The sequence below is a fragment of the Plectropomus leopardus genome, chromosome 12 (assembly GCF_008729295.1).
Source record: "Plectropomus leopardus isolate mb chromosome 12, YSFRI_Pleo_2.0, whole genome shotgun sequence".
Classification (NCBI taxonomy): domain Eukaryota; kingdom Metazoa; phylum Chordata; class Actinopteri; order Perciformes; family Serranidae; genus Plectropomus; species Plectropomus leopardus.
In genome coordinates this window covers 16,536,139-16,561,653 of record NC_056474.1, presented here as the reverse complement: position 1 = coordinate 16,561,653, position 25,515 = coordinate 16,536,139, and the positions used below count along the sequence as shown (strand labels likewise).

Sequence of the window (25,515 nt, the reverse complement as noted above, 5' to 3'; positions counted from 1 at the left end):
CTCATGGCTTTGTGGTTTGGCTGTACTCCCTGTCTACTGCAGAGACCCATTACCTCCTTCTAGCCTCCCCACAGCTCTGCTCAGACACAGACACAAGGCTGCCATCTACAGGCCAAACACACCTGCAATACCGTGCTTGAAAAATTTTATTTGGTCAAAACTGATGAACAGTAACTTCAGACTATTATGCTGGTTGTTTCATTATAGAGGGTCATACTAATTTAGTTTTTTGGCAGAGTGTACATCTTCAGGTTTATGTGAAATAGATGCTGAATAGATACCAACCATTACCTGTTTGATTTTTATTGTTTGATTTGGTTATTTTCTGTAGTGTTGTGTGGGACCCCGCCTGCAGTTGAGAATGCCCATTTGATAGGCCGACGGAGATCACACTATGACATCCATGCAGTGGTGCGCTACCAGTGTGCCGAGGGCTTCTTTCAACGTCACATCCCTACAGCTCGCTGCCGGGCCGACGGAAGCTGGGAGAGACCCCGGATCATCTGCACAAAGTGTGAGTGTTCAGTTTTAAACCTTGTCATGTCATGTGTCGTGTATTTAAGAGCTCTTCTTTACCAATTGGTTTCAAGTTAAAGAAGATCCGTGTCAGTTTTTTAATCAATCACATTCTGACTTGTCTGACAAGCTTTTACATCCTCTGACAGGTTGTCATTGTAAACAGTTATTTGTTTTTCGTTGCTTTTCGCCTTACATTTATCTCATTTCTGGTCTTTACTATTATTCAGAAAAACATACAATACAGTTAGTGCAGCAGTAAAATAGGATTAATTTCTTTTATTCACTGTAATTAAAATCAACTCAAAGCAAAGAGTAGATTGTAAATAACCTAAGGGCGCCCTGCAGCATAGGGGTGAGGGGACCAACCATGAGCCACAACGTCCCTGCTTCCTTGCGAACAAGTCCTTCTGGAGTTATTGGTGGATACATCTGCTGATTCGCAGAGTAAAAATAGCAAGATATATTTGAGGCCATTTAAAAAATAGTGTCACAATTACGTAGTTTGTCACTAAATATATTGGTCACAATTCTTTAAATGGACATTTCACCCCAAAATCAAAAATAAAGATTTTTTTCTCTTACCTGTATAGCTTTTTATCAATATAGATTGTTTTGCTGTGAGTTGGAGAGAGTTGGAGATATCATCTGTAGAGATGTTTGCCTTCTCTCCAATATAATGGAACTAGACAGCATGCAGCTTATGGTGCTCAAAGCACCAAAAAAATAAATTTGAAAAACTCAACAGCAACATGTCTTTCTAGAAATCATCACCCGGTCACTCAAGATAATCTATGCACCTTGTTGAATCAGCACCACCACTGAACTAGCTAAAATTACAGCTCAGCAGAGGAGGATGACATTACGATTTACATCTTATGCCATCTCAAGGCTATTATTCATTAGTAGATGCACACTTCCTTCTTTGCAGTGCTACAGTTGGTGGGTGTAATTTTATAGAAAGAAAATAGTTGCTACATGAAACTGCTCACAACGAGATCTGTGGATTATCTTGAGTAACTGGGTCACGATTTCTGGAGAGAGACATTGCTGTTGAGTTTTTCAAGTTTATTTTTTGGCACTTTGAGCACCACAAGCCGAGTGTCATCTAGCTCTACTATATTCAAGTGAAGGTAGACGTCTCTACAGCTGATATTTACAACACTCGGCAACAAGCACTAGCACAGGTAAGAGGAAAAATGTGTTTTTTTAATTTTTGGGTTGATTGTCCCTTTAAAAAGCAAGCTGAATGGATCCTTATCAAAAATGTTTTTAGTATCTGTCAGTTCAATGTTACTGGATTTTAAAACTCTCTTCAGCATCAGCCTGAAATCTAATATCAGCTAAGTAGTTAAGCTATTAGTACAAACTTATGGTCCCTTAAAACATTCATAAATTAATATGGATGTGTTAAGGAGAGGTGTATCTACTACAGTAAATGTACAACATAAAATCCATTTGTTTCCCTCCACTTTTAGCTCGGCGGTCACACCGATACCGACGCCACCACCACAATCAGCACAACGAACGCCGCGGCCACAGGAGACACGGAGGAGAGGGACACAAGGCCAGAGAGGACGCACACAGCTACTACTGAACCAAATAATATAACATCTGCAAAGCCTAGGTGCTAACCATGGCCCATAAAGAAAGACAGTAGTTCACATCACCCCCATTTCCTTTCCTGCTTCTACAGTTTATCTCCATAACCTCTATCCCCAAGTTTGGGTGTTTTGATGCTTGTTTTTGTTTTCCTGCTTCCTTTAACCGAGGTCCATGCGAACACTAACTATAACACTAACTCTTATTAACGACCTCCCTCCCTAACATCTCAGTACAGTAACTCCTCCTCCTGTATATGAACTAAAACCCTCCCTTGGTCTGTCACTCTGACAGCAGTGTGTGAGCGTGTGTGAGCGTATACATGTAAGAGAGAAACTTAGAAAAGTGCGGAGTCACTCTTTTTTTGCAAAGGTCTGCTTGTTCTACATGAAAAATGACTCTCATCCTAGTTTCTGTTTACAAAGCACAGATGTAATTGATGCAAGATAGCGTTCAGTCCCTGGTGACCCCGAGCTTTTTGTATGTGTACTGTAGCTGTTACTTTTTCCATAGAGCATCTGAATAGCTAGTCTGCTTTATTCTACTGACATGCTTTTTTCTAATATTTGCTATGTTTTTGTGTTATGTTACTATTTATTATGAATTGTTTGCTAGTGAATATGCTTCTTTTTTACTTATACTGCAGAGAGCCGACATAACATCATTTTTCTATACCAGTATATAAGTCCAACGATGAACAATAAACTAAATTAATCATTTGATTGCCTCTAATCTCTGTATTGTAAATATTGTGGTGTTTGTTATTGGCTGATCCCTGATCAATAGCTGGACCTTGTCTAATCAATTAGATCCCCCAATCCTCATAGGCACTCTCAGCTAATGAATATGTCCCGTCGACATAGATAGTGTGGATGGGATTATACTTTCTGGAGATAACCACTTGATTGTATCTGAATTGCTAAACACTTTCAATCTTTGCACGGCTATATTTACATGATGGGTAGAATGTCACTTTTTTGTCTTTTGTCCCTTTGATATTTGATCGGTCATCCACTTTTTTGGTGTTCTTATGACTTTTTGTCCTGCTGTTGTATTCCATTCTTAATAAAGTATACAAATGAACAACAGCATTTCTGATTGTTTTTTTTTTCAAGCAGAAACTGGTTTCAGCTGCTACCTTCCACATTTTAATTAGCCATGCTGCTGCTTCTTGTTCCACATTGAAAAATCTCATTGTACAGCAAGTAGTTTCAGCCAAGCAATTTGATTGGTCAACAAGACATTTAGAGTGTGCATGACAGCACACCTTCGTTATCACTAAAACTAATACTGCAGTGTAACTTCCAGAGCTGGAGCAAAATAGAGGGGGCAACAAAACTGTTACAAAATGCAATGTTTTGTTGCTAATTTTGATTGATACAGCAGACTTCATTTTGATGAATAGTTGGAAGTGCATGAGAGGAATAAGTCGTTTGGATATTTTATAAACAAATTATCTAATAGGCTTGAGCAGTATCACGGTATTACGGTATACTGGGGTATTTAGAAATCCCAAATGTTTCTCAGTGCCAGCATAAATACAAGAGTTCCTCTTTCTATTAAACTCATTGTATGTAGTGCACAGCACGCACCATCAGAGCTCAGTCTTCGGTCTATATTGATGGAACAGGCAGCTGTGCTGAAAGACACGTAACACTAAGTAGTGGAGGGATAAGTTACAGGACTGTAAGCAGCCGGCAACCAGCAACGACAGAGAGAGACTGAGGAATAATGGCATGTTTTAAGGATTTATTTTGACCAAACAGGAGCTGGTGATTGTTGGAACAGTGGACTTACACACTAGATTACTAGTCAATATAACCAAGATGGTTTGGGTGAGTTTTATTTTGTTTCTGTCCAGTCTGAATGAAGTGTGTTTTACGATGAGTTACTGAGGCAAATAAACAACGCCAGTCATCTGTGACTGAGAGAAAGTTGAATTCAAAAGGTTTACAGTTGTATTTCTTTGGTTAATCAGGAAAATATGGATGAGAGTATTACATCACTTAACTTTGTGAGTTTCTATTGTGTATTTATTAGTCTGAAAAGCTGAAAGTAAGTAGCACACAGTCCACTGGGGGCAGGGTGCTGCACACTTGTACCATCATATATCGTATACCCCCATGAAATTTCACAAAGATATGAAGGTATGAAATATCACATACTGCCCAAGCCTATTATCTAAAAAATGCTCATAATAGCCCATTTACTGCAGCCATTATAGTGACGTTTATAGAATAATTTATTTACGTAAGATTTACTCACTACTTACCTCTGCATCTGCAGAAATTCTACGACTGCGGTAACATTCATACAGTGGGGGACAGGGATCATTTGAGGGTGGTGTCAATCTTTTCATGTCACTTAAAGGAATATGTTTTTTTGTGATTTGTTGTATTTTGTTGCTCAGTTCCATAATCATTTTTTTTTGTCTGTTATCTTGTGGACTTTGTTTTGGGGGTTCTTTGTGTTTTTCCTTGTTTTGTGTATGTATACATGTTTTCAGTCATTTTCTGATTATGTTGTAGGTTATATCATGTCATGTTTTACTTCCTACTTTTGTCTGTTGTCACACCTGCCTTCTATCAGATTGGTGAGTCCTTACCTTTTCCGAGAGTTTTCCCTGCACACCTGTTCTGTATCAGTCATGTTTGCTCCACCTTAGTTACCCACCACACCCTCACTGTCAGCCAATCCTGCTGTTTCCCTCCTTTTTCCTGTGCAAGTCTACTCCAGCTGTGTGTTGTTCTTGTGATTTGTTCTCTGTGTGTTTTTTTCTTTGTCAGTTTGTCTGTGCTTCTCTAGTGAGTAGTGTTTTCTTTCTTTAGTGTTTTCTCTGTTTGTCTCCTGGAGTTTTGAGGTCTGTGTTATCTGTTTTGATCATTCCAGCCTTTTGTGCTCGAGTTTAGTTTTCTCCAAGTGTTTTGTGTTACTGGAATTTGGATGTACTTGTTAGACGGCTGCCTTGGTGGTCATAAGCCCTTTTCTGATTAAACCTCTAAACTCTCCCTGCTGTCTTATACATTGCTTCTGCATTTGGGTCTTGCACTGTGTAGAGTGAGACTGTGACACTAAGATTGTTTAAACAAAAAAAAAAAACCCACATTGTTTATCTAAAATCTAGCTCACTTTGCCTGGACAGTTAACAACCAATTATAATATTACAAACTTCGTGTGAGCAAAAAACAATATTCAATACATGGATTAATAGAAAACAAATCTTATCATCAACCAAATATTTACTTTAATCCACCATGTTTCTGCATGATATGATATCAATTCGGCAAGTTGTGTACCAAATATTTTGAAAACTTTTCACGTTGTTTGACTTGAGGGAGTCTTCATCTGAATTTTTCCAGTCGGGAGCTAATTTGTGTGATTATTCCAACAACACATGAATGCAGGGTGAGTCCTGAAACACAAAAACAAGTTCACTTCCATTTCCCTTGTCTCAAAGTCAGTTGGTATTTAAATGCCTGAAATAAGGTCTTTTTGGTTAAAATAAGCTTAAGAGATTTTCATGTTTTGTTCAACATGATTAAATATGTCAGTAAGCTAACACACTTGTGAATTTTTTAAGCTTTTAGGTGAAAAAAGGCAGTTGCTCACAAGCAGCTAAATAAGGTTGCTGGGGACATTTGGTTAAACGTCACGCCAAACATGCAAACTCATTCAGGTCCTCCTTTAGAGCCTTGTTGTTCTACTTGAAAATTTGTTGGAGGCTGTTTTCCAATCTGAGTTTTAAATTGGAAGTGTTGGAGTCATGCACCGGTGGTAAAGGCCTTGTTTGTTCTTCAAGCTTTTCTGGCAATTACGCCTCCACATTGGTGATCTTACACTGTGGGGGGCCCCAGGCAAGGATGGTCATCGAAGCCCCAAAGTAACTTAAAGGGGGCCCACTTAAGAGAGCTTTTGGGCAACAGTGGTGGACTGTATAATGACTTATGCAAGTTTTAAGGAAGTTTAATACTGACATTGTAAAATGTGCCAATGTCCCAGAGTCAGTGGCCATAAAGGGCCCCACTTTTAATTTTTTTTTCTCTCTCCTGACAGTGGGCTTCTGCATCTGTGCTTAAAAAAAGAAATTGTGTACATTTGTGAAGAAATTAGTAAGTATCATAAAATTTTGTTAACCATTATTACCATTATTTTCTGTAGTAATTCAAAATCCAATGGGAAAATCCCAGAGGCTTTTTATTGACTTAACCAGGGGGATTCTAGCCTCCAGGTTGGAATAGAGAAAATGCGTCCCTGCAGTACTGTGTCATTGGTGATACCTAACTTTTTTTTGAGTGCCACCATGAAGACATTTACTGTTTTGAGTAAAAGTTTCAACAATATTGAATTGACTGTCATAAAATTTGGTACACAAATTTATTTTCCTTATAGTATTAATGATTATTTTGGTGAATCTTTGATTTTTTCCCCTACAGCATCACCATCAGGTCAAAACTGTGCTCGGCACATTGGTTACTTTAAAAATTGACATTTACCCTGAAAAGATTTAGTTCTTATTAACAAATGTTTGCAACCTAAAACTTAAATGTTGAACATCAAAGGTGCTAAACGTCAACGTGTTAGCTCTGTAATCATGTTAGCACACTGACCCCACAGAGAGCTGCCTGGCTGTAGACTGTTGAGTTTTGTTTTACTGGAGTGTGTTCAGATAATCCATTACTTTTGGACAGGAAAGCACTGTGTTGTTTAGAGATTGTTTCTATCGCGTCAGGTTGGTAGCCCAGCAGATGAAACTCAATCAAACCCCTTTATTTTGGCTTTATCTTTCTGAGCCTTCCTCCTCACTTCATATTGTACTCCACATAGCCAGCAATAGTTTCATCCTGTTTGCCTCACAAGGCAATTTTCTCATCTCTGCTGTGTCTGTGAGCAGAATATTTTTAGGGAGCAGGATGGCCCACCAGGTAAGCGGGACAGAAAAGACTGTTTGCCAGAATGACTAAAAAAAACAACAGAAACCCTGCTGTCAAAATATTCATTCAGCTTTATTCTGGTACATTAGTGTTTGATTTTAATCTGATACTGAAGTTCAAACACGGGAATTTGCACGATTCCTCTCTCTGTAGATTTTACCTTCCGTAGAAACTTGATTAATTTAGGGCCATAGCCAAGATTTTATAACACTTTTAATAAGGCCAGAAAGCCCCTATGTAGAAGACATGGAAATTCATCAACATTTTTTGTTTTCTGGATATTTGTCTATGTTTAAAGGTCTAGTAGGATTTAATGGTACTTAGTGGCTGACTTTGCAGATTGCATCTAACTTCAAATTCCCCCATGTGCCAGGTGTGCAGGAGAACTACAGCGGCTGATACAAAAACACAAATGGCTCTTTCTAGAACCTTGTGTTTAGTTTGTCCACTCTGGGACACCGTAGAAGCATGACGGTACAACACGGCGGGTGCTGAGGAAGAGGACCTGCTGCACATAAAGATATGGACCACTCATTCTAAGGTAACAAAAACACAATTCCTTTTTTCGTTTGTTAATACACTAAATAAAACATTCCACTTCTGCCAATATATCCCCCTAAATCTTACATACTAGACCTTTAAGTAATTCATATTTCTTTTCTTTTTTTGTCAATTTTTATTAATTTAAAATAGCTCCCATGTCTCAGTGTTTTTCGTCAGGATAGTCCAAAAGCTAATTTTCTGTTACTTTTCTTTCCTCTGCCATTACTCCATTCTATTTGGAAAATGTATCAATGTGTAATTGTTGTATACATTCATTTATGTATTTATTTATTTATTTATTTTGCAATTTGCCCAGAGTGTCAAATTTCAGGACACTACATCAAAAAACATAATCTTCCTTTAAAAGGGTTCCTACAGGGTTCATGGTTTAAAATTCCACAACTTTCCATGACTTTTTTCTTTTTTTTGTCCAACTTGCCTGGCGTTTTTCAAAAATACCAGACTCAGACTCTATTTAAACATAATTTCAGTGAGCTGGCATACATGCAGGGAGAGAAGGATGTGATGACAAACAAAAATGTCACACATTGATGAATATTAGAGGAATGTCATGGGGTCAGCTACAGAATATAAATTTGTTGTTATGTTACAGTACATGGAATTGTCCACGGAAGATAATTAACAGTTTCATCACACAAAACAATTTCGTGTTTTCTGTAAAACTTTCAATGATTTTTACTAAATCCATCACTTTTCCAGCCCTGGAAAATCTGATAGTGAAATGACTTTTCCAGGTTTTTCATGACTGTGGTAACTGTTTAGAAAACTAAACACTAAGTGTATCTTTAAATTTTAAAATGCGAACTTCAGCCGACAACCTCTGAGAAAAAAGAACAGAACCACCATGATCCACCATGTGAAAATTACACATTGTCACTGAAAACAAAACCGTTTAGCTCAAGGCCAGCTGACTGACGTGTCATGTGATCATTTGTGCTGCCGTTGTGTACCACTGCTCACCTAAATCCAGGGTTCAGCTCTTATCTGTTTGACAGCGGCAGCAGAGTTAACTGGGCCAGCGGTTCACCGCACATAGGGCACAATGACATCACCATCCGGAGACAATATTGACGTTGAAAACTTTATTTAAAGTGCAGACAGACATCAGCTAAGACACGCAAAGATAATGCCAATACCTGGCTCATATAATCTGTGCCCCATACAAAAAACATGCCAAATCCAGTGCTCCATTTGTTTTTAGTGTACAAAATAAAGTGAAAAAATTCCAGTTTCAGCTTCACCAGAGTGTGGATTTGCAGCTTTTCCTCTGTTTTATATCGTTGGGGGTTGGTTGGGCGACACAATTTGAAGATGTCCCCTTTGGCTTTTGGAAATTGTGAGTGACATTTTTCATTATTTTCTAGACCAAATGATTAAACTATTAACCAGGAAGTAATTAATTGGTTGGCACCCCTGTGACATTATGTAGGATCAAATTTTTTTCACAATATCAGGCACCAGGTGATGTTTTTCCTTCATCAAATTCTCCACTTAAGTAACATCTGCTATCATCTCTTTTATCAGCAACTTGCAGTCATTCAGCCTTTTCAGAGAATCTTCAGAGAATATTCAGTTTTTAAACAATGAAATCTAATAGTTTTCAGTGACTGCCGATTTTAGATCAGTAAATATAAACTTAAAGCTGTGGAGCTGTGCTGTGGATTTCTGCATGAGAGGTGTATAATGATGACTGTTGCTCTCTAGCAGTGTGTTGCCAAACTGCATGATCCAGGTTAATAGTCTCAGTTTGGGAAGATACCAACTGGGTGACTGCATGAGTCACAGTCCTCAACTCCATCAACAGCCTTCTTATCAGGGTCCAATAGTCCATGCAGGGAGTGCTGCAGCTGCTGTCGTGCGAGGTGACATATTTTGAACAGTTGACTCAGAGAGCAACATTTTTAGATTTCGTCTGGGTTTAACGTTGAAAAATTGTGTGTTTAATGCAGTTTGTGCGTCAAAGAGAGTCCCCAGAAAACATTAGCCTTGTCACAGTGTAAAGTATTCCTCGACAGTCCCTGGCTGTTGTGTGGTCTAGTTTTTCTTCTTCTCGTTGTTGGTCTGTCCTTTGGGAACAGGTTTCATAAAATAAGCGGGGTTGATGCAGCAGCGCAGGGCCAGCAGAGCCGGCGCAGCAGCCAGTAGCACATTGAGGGTGATAACAGGCCACCATTTGTCTGCTGGGACTCTGTACGTGAAGGGAGTGCGGGAGTGCAGAGATGCTCCGATATGGCACCACTGGGTCTGTGAGATCAGCAGGAGGAAGTCAGCTTTATGCTTTATTATGTTTTTCCAAAGAATATTATTAACAGCAAAGACATTTACCTGAGCCATGGCCCCAGCAAAGAAGATGGTCCAGTCCATCATCCAGCTGCATCCAGGTGTATTAAGACCATATATGAGGACAGTCAGCAGTGGCAGAGCATAGAACAAATACACCAGCATCTGCAGGAATGATGCACACAAAGATCATTATCATTTTAGTCAAGAATATACACACTATTTGGTTTAATTTGGTGTATTTTTCTCCAAACTGACCATAACCCTGGGAAAGCCAACTGGGTCTTTGAGGTAGGGCTCGTACTGGTAAATGTAGGTGAAACAGGCATCTAGAGGACAGTCAAGCACCACCTGGAGCAGAGCAGGAGTTATAGTATCCACACTGCACATGTGACCTCATGTCTCAGTGGGTTCATTCAAAATCAGTAATGCTGGGCACATACAACAGTTTCCATGTAGTTTTACTCACAAAACCTCTGAAAACAGAGAAGGCCATAGCTCCAATTAACAGAAGAGACAGAAGCAGGTCAACAGGTCGAGATAGCAGACTTTTCTTCTGCTCTACTGAAATCTAGAAACACAGGGAAAATGTCAACAAATGTACGATACATTCAGCAGCAAATCAATATTTGATATTTCAAGATGTAGTGGAGTAATGGCCATGGTTCCCACAGTTATGGAAAACCTGGAAAAGTCATAGAATTTCAGAATTACATTTTCCAGGCTTAGAAAATTTGTGGAATTAGTGAAAATCATTAACAGTTTTGGAATAGTCATGGAATTTTGTTGCGTTTAATGTAATGTAAAATTACTTTCTGAAGCTGTCGACGTAATGTGTTTGTTTACCATCACGTATGTTTCGTCATTTTTAACCAACGTTCAGTCTCTCCCTTCATACCTGCCAAATAGCTGAAATTACACTTACAGGCAAGTAGGGCAAGAAAAAAAAAACAAGGTCCTTGAAAAGTCATAGAAAAGTTTTTTAACTTTGTCCATGAGAGTATGTGGGAACCCTGAATGGCGTCCTGACTAGACATTAAAGCCATGCACCACTGTTTACAAATACAAGCTAATTGTGATACCAGCTTTTACAAATTCATCATCAGTCAGGCTGTGATACAATAATACAAGTAAATAAGCACAAATTAATGGACCCTTTATGGCAGAGGTTCCCAACCTAGTGTTTGGGACGTTGCCAAGATTATTATCAGTGCGAGGAAACAAGAAAAAAACTAATCTATTTATACTTTTCTTTCATCTTTGTTTTTTTTCTCACTGCAAAGATTAAAGTTTCACCACTTCAGTCCTTTGACAATAGCTGAAATGAAATAATTTGATATTAAAAGGGTTGGATACCACTTTTCTAAGATAAACTGCATATTGTCAGTGTCTTAACTGCTGAGATTTACCTTGTCTGCTGTGATGACTGGCATCTCTCTGGGTCTGCTGAAGAGCAGCGAGGCCGCCCAGAAAGGCACCAAAAATAATGGGACATTCCTCCAAAAGGCTGGTCGAATGTTTGACCCGTATTTACCTGCACAAACGACGACATCAATAATGGAAAACAGACAACCAATACAGATGATGCGATGAATCCAGTGCAAACAGCCCTCACCAATGACCACTCCTGGGATGTGTACGATTTGATGGGCGATTGAGGAGCCAGCCCACAGCAGCCCCAGGCTACGATAGGACTTCCTGCATGGACAGAAAATCAACATGTCTCATCAGAGGACTCACTGAACACAAAGTAGATGGGTTTCTGATGGTGATGCTGCAGCATACCCTTTAAACATGCGGTGGATGATGATGAGGAAGAGGATCAAGTGAACGATGCCCTCCCAGTAAGACATCAGCACAGCGTAGGCGGTACTTAGATGAGGCTCACCCTGAAGACACATCACCACATGATCAGTTTTTTTCCCCATCTCTTCCATATTATTGCTGTCTGTGTCTTTGCACCATCATTGCAGCCAAGGGAATTATTGTAACAGAGACTTATGTATTCCTAAGTCTGAGGTTTTAGTTCACAGGAATTACTTTTACAAACATCTTCCTCGTTATTTGAAACTTTGATCACACTAGCTATGAACATCCTTCACTGTAACCATAAATATATACAACAGAAAATAAGGAAAAGCATAACAGGTCCCCTTTAACTATTGACATATAAGCATCTGAAATCTAAACCATCAAAGAAATTAAAGGTTCAGCTCAGTGTCGTTCCTCTTACCTTCTTTATATAAAAACCCATGAAGCCAGAGATTAGCCCATCCTGCTCCAAAGCATTGATCAGGCCCACCATGCAGGTGAAGGAAAACTCTGCAAATACTGTACAGACACATAGAGACACAATTAGAAAATAATGCCTTAATTTCACTGTTAAAAAGTGTGTTTGTCGGGATGTACCATAGAATAATGGGTCCACTTTATTCTTGTCTGGCACAGTGAGGAAGAGGAGGAGGAGAAGAAACCCCAGGACGATAATTTCCATTCCCAGGATAGGATAAGGTCTGAGGAATGAGGTGAGAGTTTGTACATCAGTTCACAAATTGTAGTTTGTAAAATCATCATAGGCATTTCTTCCATTTTTATAGATAGGTTTATAGGTTGTGAAAAAAAACACAGGCTGCATTTCAACAACTCCAAAACAAACTCCTCTACTCATTTCCTAAGTCCCCAACTATCATTTAAATTTCATATTGAAAGAGTTTTTATTGACTTTGGGGATTGTTTATTTGTTTGCTGATATTCAAATTCTCTGTTTTGTGTCACACTGGTCAAGATTTATACAAAATCAAAGGTCTTAGAAAGTTAAGAAACTATAGTTGAGCCATTACTGCAGCAGCATAAATGCAGCTCTATGGATTAATTAATCCACTGAAACAAGTAAATTGGCTTGATTTATTTCAAACACATGGGAAGAAGGCAGTAAACAACCAAAGAAATAATGACCCGATGCTACCTCAAAATTGTTATTTACAAAACGAAAAAAGGAAAGTTTAAAAAAAACAAAATGACCTTGTTGCAAAAATGCTTTTTGAATATAATAATTTTGTAACATAATTTTATCTATGTAGTCTGAATTATGATATTTAGAATATAGTTTTCCATTGTTCTTTTCTTTTTCTCATGACCTTTCCCCTCGCTTTTAAAAAATACATTTCTAAATCTACTAATTTCTTGCAATTTATGGAACATTTCTTGTCAAGTTGCTGTTGATTTTTTTTCTCATGTTTTTGAAAGAAATCAAACCATTCTGCTGAGGGTTTAAAGGTAGAAATACTTCTGAAAGGCGGTTGTAAGCAGCACAAAAAAGTGACGTCACTCCAGGTTTCAAAGGGTTAAACTGGAACCAACAGAGACTAAAGACTAAAGACTTTGCGTGATACTTGCATTTTTAAGGCCTCACACTGCAATTTACCTTTGAGAGTTAATACACGTTCCTTAGATTCACTCATCTTAAAGGCTTAAGTGAGGCTTGTTTTCTGTGTTGGTTTAAGAATCTCAACAGTGACTTTAAACGAGGTTACCTCGGGATAAACACGCCCTCGCTAAAACTCCCTCTCCCTCGGGCGGTGGGCCGCTTTATAAGCCTATTAATATAACCGTCCGATGCCTCCATATAGCGGGCCGAGATCACAGTGAAATTATCAAAGAGTGCGTGCACACTTACTCCTGAAGCGCGGGGATGTTGTTCATGGCAAACAAAACTCCAGGAGCGAGGAGAGAGGGGATCAACACGCTGACTTCCACCGGCGGCCTCATTGTAGAAAACTCAGTTTGACCTCTTAAAGAAAGAAATGTCCCTATAGAAATATGTCCCGCTAAACACGCTGGGCTGTGAAGCGAGGCATGTCAGAAGCCAATGTCCTCTGCGCTGTCTCCAAAGGAAAAAGGTTATTAGGAGTGTCACTCCTGTTGCCTTTTGATCTGTGATGAAACAGCTACAGTGCGTGTGCTGTCTGCTAGATCTCAAAGTTCAGCTAAGGGCAGGAGTCGCGTCTAATGAGCGCAACTTTAAAGATGAGCGGTGCAAAGTGCTGAAAATGGACTTCTGGATCATGCGTAATGCGTAAAATGCGCACTAGTGACAACGAGCGCGATGGCATTTCTGGGTGCAACTGATTGCTGCTTAACTATCTGCTTTGTGATTCCACGTGTCTAGGAAACCATTTGAATCATGCAATTGGTCAATTACCTTTCAGTGTCTGCTTGTACAGACTGCCACCTGCTGGAGAAACATCCGTTATATTTAGCTTTATTTCCTGGATGGTTTTTTGAAAACACTGAATTCGACCTTTGTCATTTTCCTTTCTAATTTCAACAAATTTTCGAATTCTAGGTACATGCACTATAATGAAAAAGAAATCCAGGTCACACTGCACATTTTGAAGTGTTGTCTGGGCTCCTGTGGCCCCTGGGGTTCCATTAAAGAGCCATCTGTCCTGTTTTGTGTCAGATTAAGAACTCCTCCATCTGATGTCTCCAGTCTTGATTAGTTTCTGGATTATATCTGAGAGAGAGCATAAAGTTCAGAACAAAGATTATGTTTGTTTTTCAGTTACTGGGGTTTTTTATGTCATTGTTCTATTTCTTGACTAAAGGAAGGTATTCGTGTACATTCAAAATGTCCCCCCATATATCTATTAATGGAATAACACAAATAATTGTTTTTAAATAGCTGAGTACACAATTAAAAGGGGAGATTATTAGCTTTTTTAAGCTTCAAAGCATCCAAACTATTGGTTTTCAAATCTTTATTATTCTTTTTCCATGTCCATATGTTTTTTGGCACCTATCTACTTCCGCTTCTTTCAGCTATTTAAACCATTCAACTATCAAAACATTCAGCTCGTTCAGGACATTATGGCCATTACTTTTCTCATTTCAACTCTTTATACTTTCTAAAATATTCAGCTTTTTTCAACTTTTTTTGTCCCATTAAAATGAATGGATAAAATCTTCAAATCCTTTTCAAGCCACTCCACTTTGAACTTTCAGCTAGAAACTTCATTTGAACTTTAAATGGGTCCCAAGACCTTGAACTCTTCAGCTATGATTCGGCTCTTAGACATCTTTTGCGGTTTTTGTAATTTTGCTGTCAAAGTTTTATGCTGTGTTCAGACGTTTTCTGAATTTATAATGGCGACGGAATGTTTTGTTGACTTTTTTGACTGTTATTTTGGAATTCTACACCATAAATATCTTCAAAATGCTGTACCATAAGTTTTATCAGCATCTGGAACGATGACTTTAATTGACCGCTTTTACCACATGCTATAGTATGGCTTTTTTAGACATGCTATAGTATGGGTTTTGTGTTGACTTTTTGGACCATTTTTTTGACATTCTACACTATAATATTCTTCTAAATGCTATACCAGAAATTTTATTGACATCTGGAACGATGACCTTATCAACCATTTTTTTCCACATGCTATAGTGTGGCATTTTGCGACTTACTATAGTTCATTTTTTTCAGTATATAGGTGGTAGACCATTCTGATAGGCATTTGTACCTATCAGAATGACCTAAGCTACCTATAAATGTTGACTTTTTGGACCGTTCTTTTGAAATACTACACTATAAACTTCAAAATGCTGTACCATAAGTTTTACCAGCATCTGGAAGGATGACTTTTTTGAGCATTTTTTCCACATGCCATAGTATGGCATTTTGCAACATACTATTGTATGAATTTTTTCAACATTTTAAATTCTACACTCTAAACTCCTTCAAAATACTAGACTGTGACTTATTTTGACATTTGGAACGATGAAGTTTTCGACCATTTTTTCCAAATGCAATAGTATGGCATTTGCAACATGCTATAGTATGACTTGACACTTCAAAGCATCCACACTGTTGTTATCCTTTTCTTTATTAGTGTAGATGCTTCAGCAGCCACACTGTTATCTTGTTTCTTTATCCTGCAACTTCCTATTTCAATTTTCTTATGTACATTTTTTGGCATTTAACTTCTTCTGCATACTTTCAGCTATTGACACCACTGAACTATCAAAAATATTCAGCTCTTTCAGGACATTCCTGCTATGAAGTTTCTCATTTCAACTATTTATACTTTTTATAATATTCAGCTTTTTTCAACTTTTTTGCTGCCTTTTAAACAAATGGAGAAAGTCTTCAACTCTTCTTCATCCCACTCCTTTTTTGAGCTTGATCACATTCTTAATTAGACATTTTGTGTGTGTGTTAGTCTTATTTTATATTTTGTCATTTGTATACCCCAGGAAGAGTAGCTGCTACTTTAGTAGCAGCTAATTGGGATCTGAATAAAATAAAAAGATATGTCCTGCCTTCTGGTAAAAAATACACCAAGAATATCAGGGACACTTTTATCGGTAGCCTGAAATATATTGTTAAAAACAAAAAATTAAACAAAATTTGCTATGCTACGACAAGCAAACTCACATCTGCGCGACCATCCGAAATAATCATCAGTAAATTGATACCTAATTTTAAATTACTTAACAAAATGCCATTATTATTGTTATTGTTATTGTTATTGTTATTGTTATTGTTATTGTTATTGTTATTGTTATTGGTGGTGGTGGTCTAGTATTACAGTATACAGCCAAACAGTGGAACCTGGAGGGGGTTAGATTTGGCTACAGCCAAAACAGCCTTGTCTTGAGCAGTTTCTTTCCAAAATACTGTCTCATACACTCTTATTTCTGCACATTGTAAAGAATGAACATGTGAATTACGCAACAACATCTCACAGATGAACATTTGTAAAGCAGGCCTTCATCTAATGCAACCTCATCTTCTGCAACAAAGCGGCTGAAGAGGATTATGCTGCTGCTGCTGCCACACGAATTTAGTGGCCAGTGGAAAGAGAGAGTGGAGAGGGGTGGGGAGTTCAGAGGGGAAGCACACAGAGAGGCGTTTAAAGCACAGACAATCCCTGGCCTGGACAGCAGACGAGCGGCGTTTTTCAAAGTGACACAGATTCTTTCAAAGAACCCACCCAGTCTGCAGCAATGCTGCACCCTTTAATCATTGGCATCATGACCGTGAACACCTCTTTAACTGTTGTCTACTGGGCTTTCCTCCTGAGCGATGTTTACTTCAGCTGGCTGATGGAGCCAGAAGACAAACCCAAGAAGGTGGTCACCCCGGCCTGAGGGAGTCACAGTCAATATGGACTGAACGACTGACTTTAGGGGTTTTTTGCGTAGTACTAGAGAGCTAGAAAAGCTTGTAGTTTACTCAGTGGAGATTTTTCAATTGATCTGCTTCCTGTTTCATGTGAAGAAGACCTGGAAATTCTTTTTGTTAACTTGAAATTTTCACTTAACTGAATGGACACTGCAGTGGATGAGACGGAGACATTCTGACAGGTAATGCCCAGGCTTTATCTAAATATTTTGCGTAGAAAATGCATCAAATTGCTTGTTTTTATTGTTTGTGATCTGTCTTCTAGTTAGGGATGTGTGGTATTAGATTTTTTGCCTATATCTGATATAGCAATATATCACAACTCATTTGGCCAATAACCGATACCCATATCGATACCCACTTTTTTCCCCACATAATTTTAGTCTCTTCTGTTGTGGAATTAACATCATATTATGCATACTTGTATCTTGATGGCCAAACATCAAATGAAGAATAAAATATACGCTTCTCAGTGTGTATAATATTCATTCATTCATTCATATTGTGCAAAATCTGAAAAATACTTTAACTTAGGATTTGTGATATCAGCATGTTGGCCGGTTGTTCCAATATTTCATTTTAAAGTTTATATTTGTTGATATTGATGACGTGCCGATATTATCATGCATGTCTACTTGTAGTGATATTTATGGCTGTGAAGCAGCTGCATTGTAGCATCAACAGGTACTTGAGCCGTTGTTAAATGAACCCGTCTTCTGTTTTGCCATCTGCTGACTCAGTTAAAAGGTGTTGCTGGTGACAATGGCATGTGTCACCCAAATCCTTTCATGGATTACTAAAGAACACCTTGACACTGACAGACTCAGCCTGTCTCTCCTGACAGCCTCATCCTGAGACACATTCACTGACCTCACACTGCTTTTTCATTACATCCATTCCTCTGTTTTGTCTTCTCTTCACCTGGCTCTTTCTTCAGCAAGATTTTCATTCAGCTTTTTCATCCTTTAATTTTTTTTTCTTTCTAATTCTTTCGGCTTCCACGCAACATGACAGAACACGTCTTCTACTTTGGTCTCCACCCGGTCTCTTGGTTCATCCTCATTGCGAATGTTGCCATCACCTTCATTGAATGGCAATTTCTCATTTCTCAGTTTTGCAAAGTTCCTGAGCAGCAAAAAGAAAATGAACCTAAAGAGTAGAGAAGCAGTCTTCCTGATTCCTGTCCTGATGCTTTACCGAGAAGATCTGAGTGGATAAAATCTTATTTTTGAATCACTGCCTAAATCACTGATGGTTGGTTTTTTTTAATACAGCACTATGGTAAGTCTATTTGTCTGCATGACTTTAACTTTCTACTGTGTGATTTTGGTTATTTCCAGAGCTGTCTGTGTACTACACACACCAGTTTGGAACTCCTTTCATTCACAAGTTGAAGATAAAAACTGAGGAGCTGTTCCAGGTCTTGATTTCAAGGTAAGCAATCATAAAACTTCACATAACATCTTCATTTCATCAACATTTGTTCTTTTTCATCTCTCTTTTTAGCAAATTTCATAAGTTACATTGGATGATGTACATTTTTTTACCTATGGGTATATTTATTGGTACATTTTGAGATATCACCATCTGCTCTGTTGTTAAGCAAGAAATGAGTCATGAAAATAAAGTGTCATATCAGTGAATTATGTGACAGGACATTTATGGAATATGAGAAATGGACCTGCTGCGCTTAAGATGAATTTAAACCATAGGGAAAAATCCATAAATCCAAGAGAAAGTGGGTTTACTTAATATATATAATATATGTATCACACACATTATATGTACTGTATATACTGTGTATGTATATCTATATATATATATATACACATAACATGGGCATGGAGGAGCATAAGCCTCTTTGCTGTATTACTGTCCACCTCTCCTCGCTCATATCTCTAATCCCTACAGATGGAAAGCTGATATTGCTCTGTGACAGACTCAATCCTATTAACTCTGTCTGTCCTATATTCACCTCTCACCCATCTCACACTTCTCGCTCCCCCGGAAATTTGACCGAGGGCCCCTCTCCAAAACACTAGAAGGAGGAATGTTGGGATTTAAGTCTAGACAAAAGATTAGGACAGTTGGCACACTTACGGTATCACATTTTTCTCGTCTGGTGAACTACATTTTCTGAGGCAGTGTCTTGTGACAGCGAGCTGTCACTCATGAGAGGCCGTGTTCTTATTTCTGAACCATCTTGACATTTCCATCTGTCATCAGTCTTGCCATTCTTCCCAGCTTCTGAAAATATAAAAATGTTTACGTAAGATCTTCTTTCTCTCCGTCCTCGTCTCTGATGAAGCCTTTATCAACCATTTTTCAAGTTTCCACAGCATTGTGACAGAGCTTGGATCTGCAACAAGACAATAAATCGTCCAAAGAAACAGCTCCAAAGCTTCACCACGTTACCTGAACACACCATCATATAAAGACAGCACAAACCACCTCTGCCAAAGCGACTTTAACCATGAGCAAACAACCAGTTGTGTCCCTGAATGCCTCAGGAGGAGCTCTTCTGAACCTCACACAGCTAGTGTTTGAGCACCGGCAGCTCCTCCAGCTGTCCAGGAGGAAGCAGGAGGAAGCGTATTTCGTGGACTACATACCGCCGGCAAGAGATGCTATAACTCTGCCACGCAATGTAGTCTATGTCCTAGTCGGGGTGGTGCTGGTTATAGTGGCCACTTACGCCATAGTGGGACATCTGATCAAAGATCTTATGCATGACCTAGCAGGTAACCCCTGGCTGGTGTCGTCTCCTTCCCATCGCTCTCTCCTCTTTGGTGTCTTTGAGTCCTTTTTCCTCTCCGAACTCTTGGGCCCAAAGTGCACCAGTGTTTTGTCTTTACCTTTTTACCCCATTTGATTGACCGTGTTGTTCAGTGACTCTCCTTCATATTCACCCTTAGGTTTGTGTGCAGAGTTCAACCTTCCTGACAGTTTTCATGATTTACTATTAAATTAATACTCCACCTCTCCCATGAGTATTTGTATATCACTTACTCACCTTGTGCTATACTGAAACTATGTTTTTCTCGCATGCGTCCATGAAGAATCCAAAAACGGAGAACATTCTGGTTTTTAAACATCCATTTTCAAACTGTCATATATAATCCAAGTCTCATCATCAAACACATTTCTCTTTGTTATAGTTTTGCTGTTGTAAAACACGGATGACTCCAAATCATCAAGAATTTTCTCCGCCTTTGGATTCTTCGTTAACCTTTGGAGCCATGCAAGAAAAACAAAATTCAACATAACACGGGCTGAGTAACTGACAAGCAAAAAGTAATTTGGGGTGTGACATATTCTTTTAAGATGATTGCCAAGAACTGATTAAAATTTGAGTGGATGACCACTAAAGTCACTCTAAAAAAGGGCTATTTTCTCTTAAGCTAAGTGAAGTGAAGTTAAGTGAAGATATCTGGACTTTTTGCATTAAACACTGGATCCAGTATTTCACATGATGTAACTCAAAAGAAACTTTAATTTGATGACATCATTGCTGACATTATAAGGTTAACTTTAGGGTGCCCCTCCCAGAGCAACAGAAAATTTGTGGAGTGCCCCTTCAAAAGTCACACTTACAAGTCACAAAAAAATCATTTCACTCTCACATGTTGTTTTTCTCTCCTCTGTTTCTCCTCACAGACTGGATTCTTGGCCCCAAACCAGTGGAGAATGACTCAGAGGAATCAAGAGCAGAAATAGAGGAGGAGCGGTGGCTGAGCATTTGCAGTAAGCTGATGGAGAAAGATGGGCTGAAGATGGAGAAGGAAAAGGACGGCCCACTGCCCGGTTTCTACCGGGAGGACGGAGGCTGCCACTGCCCATCCACCCCTCCTCCTCCGAGAAGCACAATGGCGCCATCTTGCATTGGAGAAAAAAGGATATCCACTCATAGTGTGACCTTCGCCTGCCCCGTGACCCCTTATGCCACATCCCTCTAAATTTTCACTTTGTCACAACAGTGGTTCAGATCAGTTTTTGACACATATCTCAGTTGTTGTCTCTTTGCTGTAGTGAAGTGTGAGCTAAAGTATTTTTCTGTTTTATATAAAACACATTGCTTAATATGTAAAGTTTGTACTCATTTTGCTAAGAAATGCTTTGATAACTTATTAAAGATATACTATGTTCACTAATACACTGCTGCACACACCTAGTGGCTCATAAGTGATCATGAAAAGTGATTACTTTTGTATGAGTCTTGTTTTTTTAGAAAAATCCTGCATAGAATGGTTTTAAAAATATATGTAGAAAAATCTTATATTGTCAGTCATTCCAGATACATTGCACTGTGTTATTGTCTACTGCCCAACAACATTTTTCTCATACTTAAGAAATGTAAATTATGTACCAAACAAACGTCAAAGCTGTAAAAATGTACATTTTATTTCAATAACTAACATTGAAACTCAAATATTGTTTATCATGAAAACACGTTCAAATAAAAATGCCAGATTTTATCTTGAAAAATGTCAAGAAAAATTGTAAAACTGTATATGAATTGCCTGTGCATTTTCCAGTCAATCTGTCCTGTTCTGGTGTTGGACTAAGCTTCTCTCCAGTAAACAACTGAATAATACACAAGTGCTGTCATGTCTTATCTGTGTCCTTTAATCCATCTTACCTTCCTCTAATACCTGGGTATGTCAGGGGCAGTGACCTTATTTGTCAATGCTGAGGATTACTGCACATTAGCCATATTAAATACTGTTTGATAATGATGTAAGCAGAAGAAGGTAGAGATAGATAGATAAATTGATAGAGACAGACAGACAGACAGACAGACAGACAGATAGATAGATAGATAGATAATAGATAGATAGATAAATAGATAGATAGATAGATAATAGATAGATAGATAGATCTGCATGCTTTTCTATGCATCAGGTAAATTCTCTGCCTCATTAGGAAACTGCTCGCAGCATCGTTCCTCTGACCTTGAGTACCTCAAGCTGCTGAGGCTAATCTAGTTTCCATCTGCGTAGCACCACAGGCAGACAGATAGGGAGTTTGTACAAGGAAACCAAATAAAGAACTTGTCAGGGTGAGAGATATAGTTGTACTTTTAATTTAAGTCTTACTTGCTCAGTGCTGCCAGGAGTGTGACGACACGCGGTGAATTGGAGGACCGTCGCCTGCGTTTGTGCTGTATGTGGATGTTTTTATTCACATTCTGGATGCTAAACCTTTATTAAGTAAAATGCATGTTTATTGTTTTACACTGTGTGAAGCAATGAGGTTTCTCCACAAATACTGTGGATACATATTTCATTCTAAAGTTGGAGAGTGTGTCTCTGATCTTTTTGTGATTTGCATACAAAGTTCTAAGATGAAACCTTTGTGTCGCCTTCATTTCGATACAGCGATGACTCTGAGATATTAAGTGGATTCTCGGGCTGACAGCAGCTTTGAAGACAGACAGCAATGGAGGACAGCTTAAAAGTTCGTTTCAAAGAAGAAGATGGGACAGTGTTGTTTGAGAGCTACATACCCCCCTCTCGGGATGCTATCCATCTACCTACTTATGTCCTCTACCTGATCATGGCAATCTTTATCGTGCTGGGCGTTCTTTACGCCATCATCGGTCACCTCATCAAAGACCTCATCCATGACTTTGCAGGTTTGTTACTGGGATCTAGGTTCTTCTTGAAGGACCAGTGTGTAGGATATAGAGGGATATATTGGCAGAGATGGAATATAATATAATAAGTATGTTTTCTTTAGTGTATAATCACATACAACTAAAAATCATTGTTTTGCATTTCCTTAGAAAGAGCAGTTCTACATAGGGATCAGGTCCTCACTAACGCTCCACAAGGTTTCTACATAAGCCTGTAATGGATAAACTAAACATAGAGAGGAACTTTGGAGTTTTTACCTTAAGGCTGTGGTGTCTTTTCATTATGCTAAAGTGTCTCCTCACTTTTGTCACTTGTGTCTTTTGCTTACGTCTTAGCTCCTTCCAACGAAGGTGTGAACCTATGTTTCCTCACTCTAAGCTCCTCTAGAATCAGCCTCTCTTCTCATCTCCTCAAGGTGCTTTTTAGGGATTGGAAGTCCTCAGTAATGGTGGATAAGGAGCAAATTTCAGGTCATGGAGGGAGAAAGAACAAAAATAAGCATAAGTTAGCTTGATGGAAAGTTCACTTGGAAAGGCAGTAGTGATGCGCAGGTCAGAACTTTTTAAACTCAACCCAACCCGGCATGCTATGAGAGCCAATCTGACCCATCCGGCCTGTACACATGTGCGTTAATCAATGACCAGAACACAAACCACCAACCCATGAACCGGAGCTGAAAGTTTTGGGTAATGACCCACTTGGTGTTGGCTATATTGTATGTCATTTCCAGTAAATATCACAACTTAAAACATGTTTTCTGTTTTAAAAAGTACAAAGGACAGAAAGACAGCAAACACTTACTCATCTTTTTAAGTGATTATGTCTTAAGCCTATGATCTCAGATGCACAGCTGATAATCTATGCGGTTTGTTTACATGAGTGCACAGCTGATTGGTACAGTGGTTTACTTACATGATGTTGCAAAAGTGCATATTTGTCACAGTCGTCTTGGACAGATTTTTGCTTGCTGTACGAACACTTGTTAGGCCTACATATTTGAAGTGGGAAATTTGACTGGAGAGATATAAATATGTTGGACCTAACAGATTTTCCTGGTCAAAAGCTGAATCAGAAAGCCTGAGCGCAGCAGCACTGATGGATGTGTGAGAGAGACAGAGAGGAGATGGGAAGAGAAGGTGTAAACTGGATCATTGCACAATGTTTCTGTAAATTATAAGAATTTACTCAGAATGCTGCTTGCTAATTTTATGGCCCGCCCCACCCTAAACCTGTGATATTTTCTGTATTTTCTTTCTCACCCAAACCGCCTGACACCCAAGACCCATGGGCTGTGCGTCCATCATGCATTACTAAAAGACAGATTTTAGGCTAGGGTACTCAGTCAGTTGCAATCTGCACCACTAAATGCCATTAAATCCTTGATACTGCTCCTTTACGTCAGAGGACACTGAAAGTGTCTGTTTCCACTATTTAATATGATCACTCACAGTTTTTTTCTCTGCTTCTCTTCTCTCTCCTTCTGTCTTCCAGACTGGGTGTTTGGGGAACAGCCTGAGGAAGTGGTGGTGAACTACTGTGAGGCCAAGGATAAGTTCATGGCAGACTGGTGCCCAGAAACCTCCCCCGAACTTGAGGCGATGGCCCGGGCCGAGGAGAACAAAGTGATTGACAGGGACTTTATGAAAGCCCCCGCCATCTGGATCATATCTGCAGAACCTCGGGGAAGCAAGTCAGGCCCCCGTGTGGTCTTTCAGAAGAGGACTTAGGAAAGAGAAGATGACATCTGATTATAGACTTGTTGTTGATGCAGATCTTGTGTATCTGCTGTGATTGTATGCAGACTGAAATGACTGAGAAGAGAAGTGAATGACTGTAGTGAAGCATTACTGTGAGAGGCTGAAAATGTGTTGCCATATTGTGGACACAGGAGGGTTTCTTTTACTCTGAATGCTTGAGTGCACAGTGGTGTTATGACGACATCTAGTGTCTTTAGAGGTCATTGCTGCAATAATTGCATCACACAGATAGTGTGTCAGCACAAGTTTGTTGGTGAGAAATAAATCTTTTGAAACTTTGAGTGACATCGCTTTTCTTATGCTGCAAGAAAATTGGCAATTAGTAAGAAGTGCTCCACAGATTGCAAGAAATTAGTTAAAATCATATATATATATATATATATATATATATATATATATATATATATATATATATATATATATATATATAAGGTTCTCTCAACAATTCTGTTGAAATGACACACTAAAGACACCGACCCTTTTGCACGTGGTCAGTACAAGAGACCGCTTTTTAAGAGCCATTTTCTGGTATATGCATGGGTTTTGATTGCATATATGCCACTACAGGGGACTCAGTGCATCATACCACACACTGCCCCTTACTGGCCAGGTGACGGAATTGCATCACAAATTTATCAAACCCAAAATGGCGTCGGGTTGCAAGAAATGTGCAGCTCAGGAATATCTTGCCAATCCTTCGAAAAAAGGAGAACCTTGCGGGTAAATACAATTTGATAACATTAAGTAACATCTAAGCAGGAACACAGCCTTTAAAATTTCAAAGTACTGATTTTATGTTCGGAGGAAATCACGATTAATCGTCTGTCCACTAAACTGGACATCACGAATCGCTGGCAATGTTTTGATTACAATAAGTACTATCATTGCTACTTAGTTGCGCTGAAAAATACTTAATCTGCAGTGAGACTGATGAAACAACGGATATATGCTTTAAAATGTAACCAGTAGTTTTTGTAGCAAAACAATATTTTGACAATGTTTTTGAAAAATGGTGTTTATTTCATGTCATTTAGTTGGAGGGG

The 25,515-nt window shown here is 38.8% G+C and overlaps 2 protein-coding genes and 1 long non-coding RNA gene across 4 annotated transcripts in view; 2 read left to right on the top strand and 1 right to left on the bottom strand.

The window, feature by feature from the left end:
- LOC121952038 (neurocan core protein-like) overlaps positions 1 to 3,158 on the top strand; it is a 56,950-nt gene extending 53,792 nt beyond the window's left edge. For both annotated transcript variants that reach the window (XM_042498555.1, XM_042498556.1), the window contains exons 19-20: positions 332 to 514; positions 1,995 to 3,158. In XM_042498555.1, the coding sequence (XP_042354489.1) occupies positions 332 to 514; positions 1,995 to 2,113 (302 nt within the window). In that variant the 3' untranslated portion in view covers positions 2,114 to 3,158. The remainder of the gene's footprint in view (positions 1 to 331; positions 515 to 1,994) is intronic.
- A 1,739-nt stretch (positions 3,159 to 4,897) lies between these two features.
- LOC121950877 lies at positions 4,898 to 21,401 on the top strand. The gene is made up of 6 exons (XR_006106357.1): positions 4,898 to 4,922; positions 6,172 to 6,227; positions 7,423 to 7,590; positions 12,342 to 12,418; positions 18,420 to 18,513; positions 20,737 to 21,401. It is a non-coding gene; the product is annotated as an uncharacterized LOC121950877 (long non-coding RNA).
- On the bottom strand, positions 8,681 to 13,984 carry tm6sf2a (transmembrane 6 superfamily member 2a). Its single transcript, XM_042496963.1, has 10 exons — positions 13,570 to 13,984; positions 12,303 to 12,406; positions 12,127 to 12,224; positions 11,679 to 11,782; positions 11,509 to 11,591; positions 11,303 to 11,427; positions 10,363 to 10,464; positions 10,152 to 10,244; positions 9,939 to 10,058; positions 8,681 to 9,857 (listed from the first exon to the last, which is right to left on the bottom strand). Exons 1-10 carry the CDS (start codon positions 13,659 to 13,661, stop codon positions 9,648 to 9,650), a joined length of 1,131 nt encoding a protein of 376 aa, XP_042352897.1. The 5' UTR covers positions 13,662 to 13,984; the 3' UTR covers positions 8,681 to 9,647.
- Positions 21,402 to 25,515: the final 4,114 nt, after the last annotated feature.